The sequence below is a fragment of the Annulohypoxylon truncatum genome (genome assembly GCF_022578515.1).
Source record: "Annulohypoxylon truncatum strain CBS 140777 unplaced genomic scaffold F4807scaffold_10, whole genome shotgun sequence".
In the NCBI taxonomy this organism is placed as follows: Eukaryota; Fungi; Ascomycota; class Sordariomycetes; order Xylariales; family Hypoxylaceae; genus Annulohypoxylon; species Annulohypoxylon truncatum.
Genome location: NW_025953796.1, coordinates 267,676 through 280,000, shown reverse-complemented (window position 1 = coordinate 280,000; position 12,325 = coordinate 267,676). Strand labels below are relative to the sequence as shown.

Here is a 12,325-nt window from a genome sequence, read left to right as displayed (position 1 = left end):
AGTGGTAGCAGGCTCTTCAGCGGCACCATTATTGTATGCCTAGAGTCAGCTATGTAAGGTACGGCTATATTATATCGTCTTATAATGCAATACAATGCAACGTAATGCTACGTATCCAGTAAGATGTTCAGGGCGATCAAATAGTTAGGCAGTTAGGGAACAAAAAAGGCCGCATAAATCAAGAAAAGTATTAAAAAACTCTGCATGGTACAATTTCATAACCAATAAATATTCCAGCTCGCTAGTGAATAACGTACGAAGTTGGTTCATCTCGAATCAATAAAAATATTGAACAGTCCCGTCTCTTTTTATTAAAATACGGCTGTTTGCCGCTAAATTGGGGCAAACGGCCAGGTTCATGGAAGTCGGTATCAATGGTGTCGAAAAGGATTGTTGCCCAAGCAAAAGCAACAGTTCAATAGTGTAGCTCATACAATCCGGTAGCAACCCGCGAGCGTCTATCCTAGGTATTGGAATCCTTTATCGCCATTCCCTCTTCTCGTCGACGACGAAGGCCGGGCGTACCAAAAAGATCGTCGTCAGGAAGTGGAGACGATGCTGCTCATGGGAGTCCTTTCAGCAGTCCAGCCTCATCAGCCTCAACTCTGTCTCAGACTCTCGGGCAGCCCATGGATTTCCAGTGGCCCTGAAGAAGATTGGTGAAGAGTTCTAGCATCAGCCCGATTTTCTATGCTAAACTTCCTAGCTTCCTAGCTCGATGTCCAAGCACCCGCAAAGCACCACTTACTGCCCTTGCCATCCTTGCCGAAATACACTACTAGCATAGTGACATATCGGTCCTCCGCTAATTTGCCAGCCTTCCGATAGGCGCAGGAAGATTTTGATAGATTCTAGCTCTCGAGCCATGCGCTTTGCGATGCAGCTAACCTTTTGCTAAGGTAATTTGCAGGAGTCGCCACATGGCATCCTCGTTTTCGTGAATCGTCACACCGTTTCTCCGGTCCACTTTGTCCAAGACAATTGAGTTGCAGGTTAAACACAAGCCACTGTGGATGTCTTAGCCTGAAGCATCCGTCGCGATAGGTGACACGACATACGGCATACGGCATACTGCATACCATACCTCGGTGTGCAGCATACCTAACGAGGTACCGAGGTAAGCTACCTATAGTACTACTAGACCCAATGCCAACACCGTGACAGACGGGAGGATGCTAGCTTTAACGACGGGCTGCAAGGAACCGTCAAGTTCTGCAAGGAACCGTCAAGTTCTGCAAGCAGAACTTGTTAAAGAGAACGCTATAGAAACCGGTCGCCCGTGGCGGCCACCCGGGCTTCCTGGCGTGGGATAGCGTCCGACTATGGCGTCGTAATTTCTCCTTATTTTTCTTATTTTCACCTAAGTATTGTCTGCGTCATAAATCAGTCAGGTACGCAATGGAGAAAAAAGCAGCAGCTCGCCTTAGCGTGGCTTTAGATGCAAAAGCCGCGGAACGCTTGCGGAAAAAAAAAGAATATGTCCCCCAACCATGACTCGTATATAGCCGTTAGTCTGCCTCAGGTAATTTTGATACCTCCTTTTTAATCCATCCATACTTCGGTTTTCTGTCGGTATTTCCGCGCCTTCGCAAGTCAACACGCACGTCATTACTACAAGTTAATCAAATATCACGAATAACACGCTAACGCCGTCGACGGTGCATCTGTGGAATCCGAATAAGGATTGGCGTACCACGCTCATAGCCGACTCAAAAGGATTCGTGTTGATTCCAAGTTGCCAGGTAAGTAAGTATCTTGCGATCCCTTAGAGTCTAGGGCTGGTTTTAGCTTAGCAAACATCAGCCAATACATTTTATGTACCGTATATTTGTTCATAATTACCAGCGCGTTACGACTATTACCTTTCAATGGTATATCGGGGAACTGGAACACACTGTCGGTACCTAGTTAGTGCTTACGATCAACGAAGCTCCAAGATGTTCGAGGCCTGTGAGCTTTATGTCACACCATTCGTCGCATGGCTTTTTGATAGATGTGTTAAAAATCTCCGATTGGTGATATTCTGTTGCGATCTAGCTACTATCTGTGTACTTTGATGATCATCATCTTCTTCATCCCTAGCTATTTGCCATGTGTTTTGTTGTCAACCCTAACGTCGGGCTAGGGGACTTCGTGCGGAGTATTCCGAGTTTTAGCTGCATGGCTCCCGGAAGCTATTGGCGTCCAGAAGCTTGCCAAGCAAAATACTCATGCTGTTGTGAAAATGCCATAGGTATCTGTAATGTTTATGAGTTGCATGCCTTTAACCTCAGCACGGTCATCAGGCTTCAGCGATGTAATGTGAAAAGCAAAGGTGTGTAATGCGATCTCCACCATCCATCCGGGCGGGCTTCCCATTTCCGTAGAGGCAAAAGTAAATTTCCTCGTATGAAAGCCCCAAGGCATCGCATCTCGGTAATCTTGGCACACTAACGAACTCGTCCTGTGCGTGCAAATGTGTCTCGGGCGTAGCCATTGATAACTGTCACCATTTGTAGGCCGGCGCTGTAACTGAGCTCCTGACCATTTGCGCTTCGGGTGACAGGAAGGTCGTAGTTGAGGCCGTTGAGGATATGGGATACACGTGTGGTCTCGACGTGTTCCATAACAATCCATTCCACCTCGAAGGGTTCTGAGATCTTCCACTTGACGTTGTACCACCAGTTTGGGTGATAGACGTCCTTCGACGGTGCTGACTTCATAACGGCCTATATTCAAGGATCACACCAATTAGTAAACAAAGAACGACGACTAGATAATAGGGACAGGAGGGTTACGGGAAGAGGAGAAATGAGAGGCCTTAGAAAAAAAAAGAATACTAACATAGCCCTGAAAGCCGTGAGAATGATTGACGGCGAAGAAGAGCACTACAGTAATGCCCTGAGATAATGCTTCGCCAAGCATGTCTGCCTTGGTGACGTTGGTGGCCCAGATGCCATCTTCCTGTTGGTTTGTTAGCTATTCTGAATCATCGTAACTTCAATATTAAAACTTACCATCGAGTTGTAGAGATTGTTCCAACTGCCAGATCTCATGACGAAGAATCGCACCGCTTCAGAACACAGTCAATGTTAGCAGGTCTGTTGTCGCACAGGTACTTTTCGAGTTTAAAGCAATTTTTTATATCAGACTTACTGCCTCTATCACCAACCTCGAATGACTTGGGACGGCGGCGAGCAATTCTTTCGCGAGCGAGGTCACGCGCGTCTTCTTGGCCACCGTTCGGGCCGTGATGGTCAGATCCAGATGGCGATGCGGTAGCATATGCCGAAATTTCGGTCAGACGACGACGATGACCGGCTGGAAGTCCACCGTCAACTCGGCGCTGGTTGTGGCCCATACTGCGGGACTCTGGATAGTCACGGACACGGTAGTTGGTGTGCTTGTTACGGTGTGAATCCACAGGCGAGGTAGAACGGGCACGAGGTCTCCGGGAACCAGCGTTTTCGCGAATCGGAACTGCGAAACTCGTCTTGGGACCTTTTGAAGCCTCAGCAATGGTAGCAAGGGCTAGTTCATCCTCCTTAGCGGGCTTGTCGTAGGTACGATGATTACCCACCACATCGGGCTTGTGTTCATCCTTCTGTCTGTAGTTGCTTAGCTCCTTCTCGCGGAACTCAACATCATGCCACTGAGTGAGTTGTAGCCAGTCTTGGAGATCGCTCGAGAGCATCGACTCCACATTGCCGTTGCTGGCATCATCGCGACCTTGATGGTGGTCACGATGATAGCCAGGCTGGGAGGTAGCAAGGTCAAAGTTTGACATGGCTATTTATCCACTGGTGAGTATGAGTGTATGTAGGAGAAAGGAATCCTTGTTGGTCTTCTGAATACAGAATAAGTGTCCTACGTGAAGAGTAGGTAAGTAACTTGTGTGCGTGTGTCTTGGGGAGATTTATGGTTCAGTTAACTCACCTAGGTATTTCAGTTGGGCTCAAGTGAGTGCAGGTGATGGTAGGTATGGTAGAAGTAATTTATTCACGAGATCAGAAGGTTATGGGTTGGAGAGGGACGTCTTTAGGGCTGAAAGAAAAGATAACGGATGGATTTGGTGATAATCGTAGAATAACGAAGGTAGAAAAATATCTAGGGAAGATGTGGTTTGATTTGTGTCCTGAAGATAGTATTTAGATGAAGATTGTAGGTATTGAAAGGAGTGTCATGTACTGACGAGCAGCCGTGAGTGATACGGTTCGGTTCGAATAAGAGAGTGATGTAGATGAAGGTTATAGAAGAAAGAATATAAATGGGAGACAGAATGGCCTTTTATGTTCACTACTTCTATAGGAAGACCTCATGGTCATCCACCTTGAGTCACGCAAAAATGTGTTAGGGCAATAGAAGAGGCCGGCAATGCTGTCGGTCTCTCCAAATCGGCTGGACTGGGAAGGAACCAGCACTGGGAAGAGCAGAGAAAAGTTCGCGATAATATTTGGTGTAGAACCTTGGACTAAGGTCAATTTTGACTTGTCCTTTCTTCACTTGGGCAGTTCACGACACTAAGATGGTGAGTCATTCGCAATACCTTGCCGCTTCGATAACGGGTAGGCATCATCTTAGGTGTAGCAAACGATAGACTACCTGACAGGTGAACGGGGGGTTATAGGAGGCCTATCAAGTGCCCCCAGCTGTAGAAATAGCTCCATTAATTCACTAGCTACCTCTCTGTGTCAGGGAAAGTGCTCACCACAGCCATACCCCTGTTACGTTATTATATAATATCCATAACTACTAGGTAGGTAAATTGCCTCATCTTCAATTTATATTCAACGAGGGGTTTTTGTCTGTTGCTGCTACCTGTGCAGTAGCCGAGCTACCTTACTAGAATCTTATACGAGTGTGTAGAGCAGAATAATATAGATAGAATATCTCGGGTCATCTTTGTAGAGAGAGAATTGTTTAAGGATGTGATATCACAACGGTGTATCGAGAAAGAACTAGTATTGTCGGCGACGGTACCTATACAGTCAAGCCGGCGGAAGGAAGGACGCAAAGAGGGCCCCTTGAACAGCGGCGTACATAACCATGAATCTCACAACATTACTTCCAAATATCGAGTTTTTCGGGTCTGAGAGAACTTTTGCCAGCCACCAATACCAAAGGGGGTACCCCGACGATATTCTCGTGATAATTTGGACGTGGTAATTTGTGATGGCCAGAACAGCTAAGACAAGCTGGGCTAAGGCCATTGACCGGATCAACAAAGACAGATGGATTGGATCAGCTGGGGCGGATTCCTTAGTCACAAGGTCTAGAGGTAACTTTATAAATTCTAGCCCTGACTTGATGAGAATATAAATCATTGGTATAGCGAGTAGGAAGAGTGGTATATTTGATGGAGTCCAGTAACGGAGAAAGCCAACATTCCTAACACCACTATTAGTATAGAGTACTGTAGGAAAGGATTTCTTACGAACCAATAGCGTTCTTGGACGAACGAATATATGCTACGCATGCCACTCGTACACCATGGCCTAGAAGGCTGGGTGAAGCAGAAGATTTGGTAGGCACTTAACTGCGGCGTTATGAAGCCCACTGCGATCGCTAGACCCCCAACCAATAAGGCACAGCGTCGTCGTATACTAGTCAAGTTCGGTGATGTAGTGAGTTCCTTGGCTAGCGCAATGGCGAACGGAATACCATTGAATAGACCATTGCTACGAAACGTGACGGCAAACCCAAACCACATACCAGAAGCGACTAAGCTTACATCGTGGGCAAAAGTCCGCTTTGGTCCTAGTAGGCCCTTCGCAAGGAAGAGGTACCCGGTGAAGGATAGTAGAGCATACGTGCTCTCTTGATAAGGGGCGGACAAGAAGAGCCCAGCCGGCGCCAGAATATGCAAAAGAGCTGCAATGAATGATAACCGTTGGTTTTTGCAAACAACGAGTCCAAGCTGATACAGGGCAAGTACGGAGAGCAGGTGGGATGTATGAGCCACTAAGATTCCAACACTTGGTTCGAGGGAGCCATGTGCTTGGACACCAACACTAGAAAGGGCTACCAGGCTAAGTTAGAGCACGTATTCGTGGATGGTATACACACCATTGTATGCAGAGAATCTAAGTACCTTGAATGAGAAAGGAGATGACGGTTGGCAGTCCCTTCCCAAATGCCCATTCCTGCTCATACTGATAACCCCGGCGAGATGCTTCAATGAAATAGATAGAGTCCCATCTCGTCAACTTCGTGGCGAGGTCGAATGTGGACTCATGCGATGAAGTTATCTCAGGGGATAACAGCGTGGTTGAGGTATCATAAGCTGGGCCGACATTGCTTCCGATAGCAATGGCTATAAGCAAGGTCTTCCATGCGAGAAACGTGACGAGTAATGATTGGATAGGATGTTTATGATCTAAAGAGAGCATGGTTAGAATGGAAGAAAGGTTGTAATAGAGAACGTTGTTGTTTCTATTTTTGTTTCCAACCATCTCGGTATGGGAACTTCAACGTTGGAAAGTTGCAGAAAATATGGGTCAACAAGGGAAAGCTTAAGCCACAGCATTACAGGTAGTAGTGAAACATAAATGTGGCTTGCAACCTAGCACGGCCACATTTCTCGAGAGATACCACCATTTGCAGGACGCCGGAAATGAATTCAAGGTCAGCAAGGTTCAAGGTTGTAGGGAATCGTCGATACGCAATTCCCAAGCATCGTCGATATCACCTCTGAGCAAGGGATTTATTGCATGATGTGACCAGCCCTGCATCGTTAATTTTCCAATGTTCCCCAATTCCGATTTCCCACCCTTAAGGCTGAAATTACATTTGCAGCCGTCGCCTATCATAAGAATAACATGGCAATTGATAAAACGTTTCTGCCCACTCAAGCCTAACGCCGAATCTTATTCAGACCGGCGTTTCTGAGGGTTTTTTTCCCGCGATATATCTTTGCCTCGGTACCTTTTAGGAAAAGAAGCACGTGGATGTCGACGTCGACGTTGTATAACAACATAATCTTACACGCATGATGCATCGGATGAAGACGTGAAAGTTTACAGACGTAGACGGAATGCCGGATATGACAGGCAGATCAACGGAATTCGCGGCATGTCGTCATCGTCTAACAATCACGTATTGCAATTTGTCTATCCGTTCCCAAACTTACAGACCTTACAGGGTTCTATTGTCATCACAAATCTTGGATGACCGCCCCGGCTGTCAAGGTCACGATAAACAAAAGCCTCGATAGCTTCGTTACACTAGTAACGGACAAGACTTAGATCAACAATCATAGAATTCTCTCGAGCATTCATTGTAAGCATCTGTCATCAGTGCTAGTCATCTGCCTCGGCTTTCGCGGGAAGATATGGGGAAGATGGTCGATTTCTTGGACCTTTACCAACCGCTTTTGAAGAATTAGCTCGCGGATTGTGTGTTGTCCGAAGAAGCTGCTACACCTACTAAGTATACAAGAATACCGACTAAAATGAGTTGACTTCTTAGTCGGCTAAGACACCTGGTTCCATGATCATCAGGCATCCAACGTTCCCGCGGCGTTGTGGCCTCACCGACATATTAATGGCGCTCTCTTACCAATCATGATTGGATACGAAAACGAGTTGGATGGGCGTCTTGGGATCTATGTACCTACATACAAGACAATATTGATGTGCCGCAGTGGTTGATTGATTGATTCATATAAGTACAACCCAAGAGTTGTTTAGACCAAGACCGATCACAGACTATTATCCATGGATATATTTTTAAGCTTATTTGTATCTAACAGAAGTGTCTAAATGACGAAATGATGAGATGAAACGAATTTCGAGCTCTGCTTCACATGACTCGGCACTGACAAGAATGGTCAAGATAGCGGGCTCGGCAACGGCATTCTCACCTATCGCCAAGTATTGGTTGAATTAGTCCAATCGGCCCCCAAGGAAAGATTAGAAGGTCCAATAATAGTACCTATGTATTGCATAAGGATGCGAGGCAGGAGACATCCGCACCAACCGAGAGGAGAGGAATACGGAAGCCTGGGATGCTCGATTCTTTTCGGGGAGTTGTTTCTTTTTTACTATCCATAGTATGTACATAGACCGGTTGATCGGTCGAAGTCTGTGATTTCTCACCTCGATTTCTGCGATTTTCTAGTGTATGCCTTATGGGGGCTTTAGAAGACGCTAGGGAGGATAGTCGTCCGCTACGTGCATAACTAGCTGCCGGCCAACCAGGTTCCGACCCCTTGATCCATTACGCTGTCGAAGCCCTGAGAGGTCGGACCGTATCTGATCCATCTTTCTCATCTGCATTCTGGCACATACTGGTCTCGGATTTTTTTTCTGTTTTGTTTTCGCATTGGAATCGTGCATTCTCCCATTCCAGCCTTTAATTATTACCGTTATATCAATAATAAACACCATCTGGGCGCCGTTCGGTGCACCATTCAATGCACCATTCAATGCTACCCCATAACCTGCCATTTCATTTCCTCTGCCCTTACGATCAAACGTACGTTGGCCAACCGTTATCTGCCTGATCTCTCCCTTTTCTAGATTGCAACTTCATAATCTATTAGTTACGTACCTACTTCACGCAAGTACCTGATCTGTCGAATCGGTCAAAACTCTAACGACCCTCTTTTTCTTCTCGTTGGATGTCTTTTGCTTCGGTCTCATGGGCCAAGCCAGCGATTAGCTACCTAACTACTAGAGGTAGCTAAGATCTATTCTCGGGCTGTTGCGAGTATCCGATTCGGGCTTTTTTGCTACAAGTCTTCAAACGTCTGCGGATTATTATTGGGAAAGTCGGCTCCGATTCGAGCTGAGGCTGTGGAACTTGGAACCAAGACGACGGGGCACACACATGGCTGACGGCGATCAGACTCCACTGATGCTTGCCTTCTACCCGCGTAGCCCCTATTAAAACCCCCTGTCCCCTGGTGCTAAATGCGTATTTCAGCCCTGGGGGTCTGCCAAGTGGTTCAGCCTGTCAGGCCATCAAACGATACAACTCTCAGCTCTCCACTTGATCTACCTACTACTTCCTCTAACCTTCTAACCTTCTACCCCCTCGAGCGTCAATACCTTACACGATAATCGCCTGTTTGGTTTCATATTCACTTCGGCACTCGATTTATACGGGTTATATTAAAAAAGGATTGGGAAGGTTGTTCAGCCCGTTTCGTTTTCTTCTTTACTCTTGAGCTCAAGTGAAGTATCAAGAGACACGATATGATCATCATTTTGGTTCGGCACCTATTATCCGCCGACAGAAGCTGCATTTCGACCCGAGCTTTTCACAACCCCCCACTAGGATTGCAGGAAGTGAAGCTTTGATGGCCGCTTCTTTATAATGTTCCTGCATTCGGGAGCGAGCCTCCACGGCCATGAATATTCGAGCCGACCCGCCCCTCAACCTGGTCACCGACGCAATCCACTCCTGCGGTCTGCTTTCGCTAAACCTATAAATCGAACATCGTCCTACCGTAATAGTACCGAGATTCCTCCTGCTGAAACCAATCCCCTAGATGATTCACTGCCCATAAGACGACCTAGGCCACTATCAGAACAAATCCCTAAAGTCACCCAACAGGTTGTAAGATTTCAGGAACCCAAATGCGACCCTCCGACTCCGGCGAAGCGAGAAGCAATGAGCGAAGATGAGGGCTCGATTGCTTCCGATAGTGACGCCAGCCGGGTTTCGTCGTCCCCTCGTCGTACCCGTCGAAGGGTCCCGCGGAAGAGTACCACGTTTCTTTTCGCCCACCCGCCTCCGAAGTTACGCAATAAGCAACTGTTGATCCATATTCGCCCGAAGCTATTGCTTCAAATTCAACAATTATCTGCTAACCAACGCCCAAGACCGATTATCGACGTCTATCCTTCGTCTGCCGTAGCTGGATTCTTGATCGCACCTCTGTTGAAGCGATTCCCTCTGATTGCCCGTATTAAACGGGAATTAGGCGGACAGGATATCATGCTGGTAAAGAGCGAGGATTATGCGCAGGCCTCCGGGTCAGAAAGTGAGGACGACGAGGACGATATCAAGTCGCGCGAACTTTTAGCTATATTAAGTCCGTCGAGGACGGAGGACAAAGCTGAGATTGTGCAAGCTGATGGGACAGTTTGGATCGCGACGCCTCGGCTGAGTGGCACCAGTTCATGCTCGTATGACTTCGTCTCTGTTGATTCGAACGGAAATACTATCACAGCCCGGTGGGTTCGCAAACAGGTGACTACTAAATCGCTGCCAGCGACGCCGACGACTGCACGCGGTTCCACACCACCTCCGCCTTCAGTCGACTATAAATTTACCTTTAGTATAATTGATCCAAATTGCCGACGTCATCCCATCATGGCTACCCTTACAAACTCCTCTCTCGATATTCTCGACACATATACTACCGTTTCTCAATCTGCTAGTCGTTACCCACCGACTTCTCCTTTGTTATCTACACCTATATCTAGTTCTACTAGCGAAGAGAGCTACCTTGAGCGAACAACCCGAAAAGTTGAAGATTGGCAGAAGACCTTCATTACTATATCGGCTATCTGGGTAATACTCCGCCATGGCTCTTCTCCCAATTATAAACCAGCAGATCTGGGCACGTCTACTCCGGTTCCACCATCAGACACAAGCGGAGTGGCTCGCAAGCGATCACTAAGTGTTAATACGGATGCAGCCCCTAAAGTTACTTTTGCCGAAGTTAGCAGTCGGAGGAAATTTCCAGGGGCTTCATTGAAGAGTGATCAGTTTGTACCCGGCGTGCTACCTAGGAGGGCGACATCTATCGGTGCCCCTTTCATGCCGAAACGCTGCGCTACAGATACAAATCCCGGCCCAGCAAGTACTAAACCTGAGCAAGGATCAAAGAACAGGCGACCATTCAGCGGCGACTGGAGTGGACAAGCAAACCGGAATGTAGACAACTCGTTGGCAGCTGTGCTAGACGCACCGCTAACCTCGTCTCCTACCGAGATGTCCGCGCAAAGCAGCGCCCAGACCTTGACCCCCGCCGCCCCTTTATCCAAAAAACGACGAGCTGTTTCGGCATGTTATTCGGTAGACGCTAAACCTTTTAACACCGGCAACGTCGAAGTTATTGAAGCTTCCGATAGTAAACGCAACTCGTTCTTCCAGGGCCCACTACAAGATGGGCAAAAGGACGGCCAAGAACACAAGGCCAAGAATCAGAAGCTGAGGAGCCTGACGAATTGGTTTCGGAAATTACAGGGGCGGTAGGACTGCCGACTATGCCTCTGCACGTGAGCAGCGGAATCAGTCGGGCTCGACCGAACGAACTTGCTTGTGGATGTGAAAACGAAAAAAACTTGTATCATATACATACTTGCATGGGACCGGAGTTACAGGGTTTGGGGGAGGAAGGGGACAAAGCATTGGGATTGGATGGAAAATCGCTTCTTTTTGGGTGTTTACGGTTACGCCGGTTGCGAAGAGGGTTGAATCTAGTTTCACGGACTAGAACCCCGCAAAGATTCAAAGACTTGAAACGAGAAATTCGGATACACCCATGGGGGTTGAGGGCGAAGAGAACCCTCTTCACAAGAATCGTCATTGCCTGAGATCAGAATTATTCAGTTTCCTAAAAGAAGAAAAGAGAACGGCCTCGGGTAGCATTAAAAACTCTGATGGTATTAAATAGTCTAAATAGAAAGAACATCTATTATGTCCTATCTATCTTGTGATGGCTTCACATTCATGGTGGATCGATGGCATTGTAGCTTGATTCATTCACCACTACAGCTCGAGGTATCTATGACAACCTCTCAACTCGGATGGACATCTACAATACACTACCTAGGTAGGTTCTAGTGTAATTCTCGAAATAGAAATTGCCTACCCAGCCCTATCTACCTACTATCCCAAGACCAGGAATAAGTCAGGCATCAATGCCGCCAGAAGATACTTGGACCTGCGTCTCGGTATCATGCGAGTACTACCGAAGCTAGCGCTCGGGTACGTACGCACTCTCGGGTCGCTATAGTGTACCGAGATCGACGCACGTGGTACCCGCGTTGTTCGGCGCCGAGTCTCCTAATGAGGAAGTGTGGATTGTCTGTGTTACCACCGGGACGGTTGGACGAAACTTGAGGGTGGTCATATATCGCTCAGATCTTGGAGGTCACATGCACCTGTATTCATACCACCACATATCTATATAGATGGAGGCACACCCATGTTAAACTACTTACCACCTACCGGTCTTGACCTTGGTCAGATATGACGTATATTCCTATCTATTCCCTCCCCCCCAGGAGGATAATTATCAGGTGTCTCAACATCTCTGAAGATGGTGATGAGCGTGTTAACGTCCGGAAGATGTGCATACTATGAAAGGTACGTACATCAGCGCGCACCT

At 47.3% G+C, this 12,325-nt stretch overlaps 3 protein-coding genes across 3 annotated transcripts; 1 reads left to right on the top strand and 2 right to left on the bottom strand.

Moving 5' to 3' along the window:
• Window positions 1–2,375: 2,375 nt before the first annotated feature.
• F4807DRAFT_28563 (YTH-domain-containing protein) lies at window positions 2,376–4,366 on the bottom strand. Its single transcript, XM_047994747.1, has 4 exons — window positions 3,136–4,366; window positions 2,997–3,052; window positions 2,824–2,943; window positions 2,376–2,708 (listed from the first exon to the last, which is right to left on the bottom strand). The coding sequence occupies exons 1-4, from the start codon at window positions 3,764–3,766 to the stop codon at window positions 2,430–2,432; spliced, it is 1,086 nt and encodes a 361-aa protein (XP_047855718.1). The 5' UTR covers window positions 3,767–4,366; the 3' UTR covers window positions 2,376–2,429.
• A 601-nt stretch (window positions 4,367–4,967) lies between these two features.
• Window positions 4,968–6,368, bottom strand: F4807DRAFT_450939 (glycosyltransferase family 76 protein; the record flags this gene model as incomplete). The annotated part of the gene is made up of 3 exons (XM_048000184.1): window positions 4,968–5,367; window positions 5,418–6,000; window positions 6,071–6,368. The coding sequence occupies 3 exons, from the start codon at window positions 6,366–6,368 to the stop codon at window positions 4,968–4,970; spliced, it is 1,281 nt and encodes a 426-aa protein (XP_047855717.1).
• A 2,493-nt stretch (window positions 6,369–8,861) lies between these two features.
• F4807DRAFT_28433 (uncharacterized protein) lies at window positions 8,862–11,720 on the top strand. Its single transcript, XM_047994724.1, has one exon. The coding sequence runs from the start codon at window positions 9,298–9,300 to the stop codon at window positions 11,185–11,187; it is 1,890 nt and encodes a 629-aa protein (XP_047855716.1). The 5' UTR covers window positions 8,862–9,297; the 3' UTR covers window positions 11,188–11,720.
• The last annotated feature ends 605 nt before the right edge of the window (window positions 11,721–12,325 follow it).

Coding starts and splice junctions, on each gene's coding strand:
- F4807DRAFT_28563 (XM_047994747.1), bottom strand. CDS start 3,766: ATGTCAAACTTTGACCTTGCTACCTCCCAGCCTGGCTATCATCGTGAC. Junction 3,053..3,135: donor CGAGGTTGGTGATAGAGGCA/GTAAGTCTGATA, acceptor TGTGTTCTGAAG/CGGTGCGATTCTTCGTCATG. Junction 2,944..2,996: donor ACAATCTCTACAACTCGATG/GTAAGTTTTAAT, acceptor ACAAACCAACAG/GAAGATGGCATCTGGGCCAC.
- F4807DRAFT_28433 (XM_047994724.1), top strand. CDS start 9,298: ATGTTCCTGCATTCGGGAGCGAGCCTCCACGGCCATGAATATTCGAGC.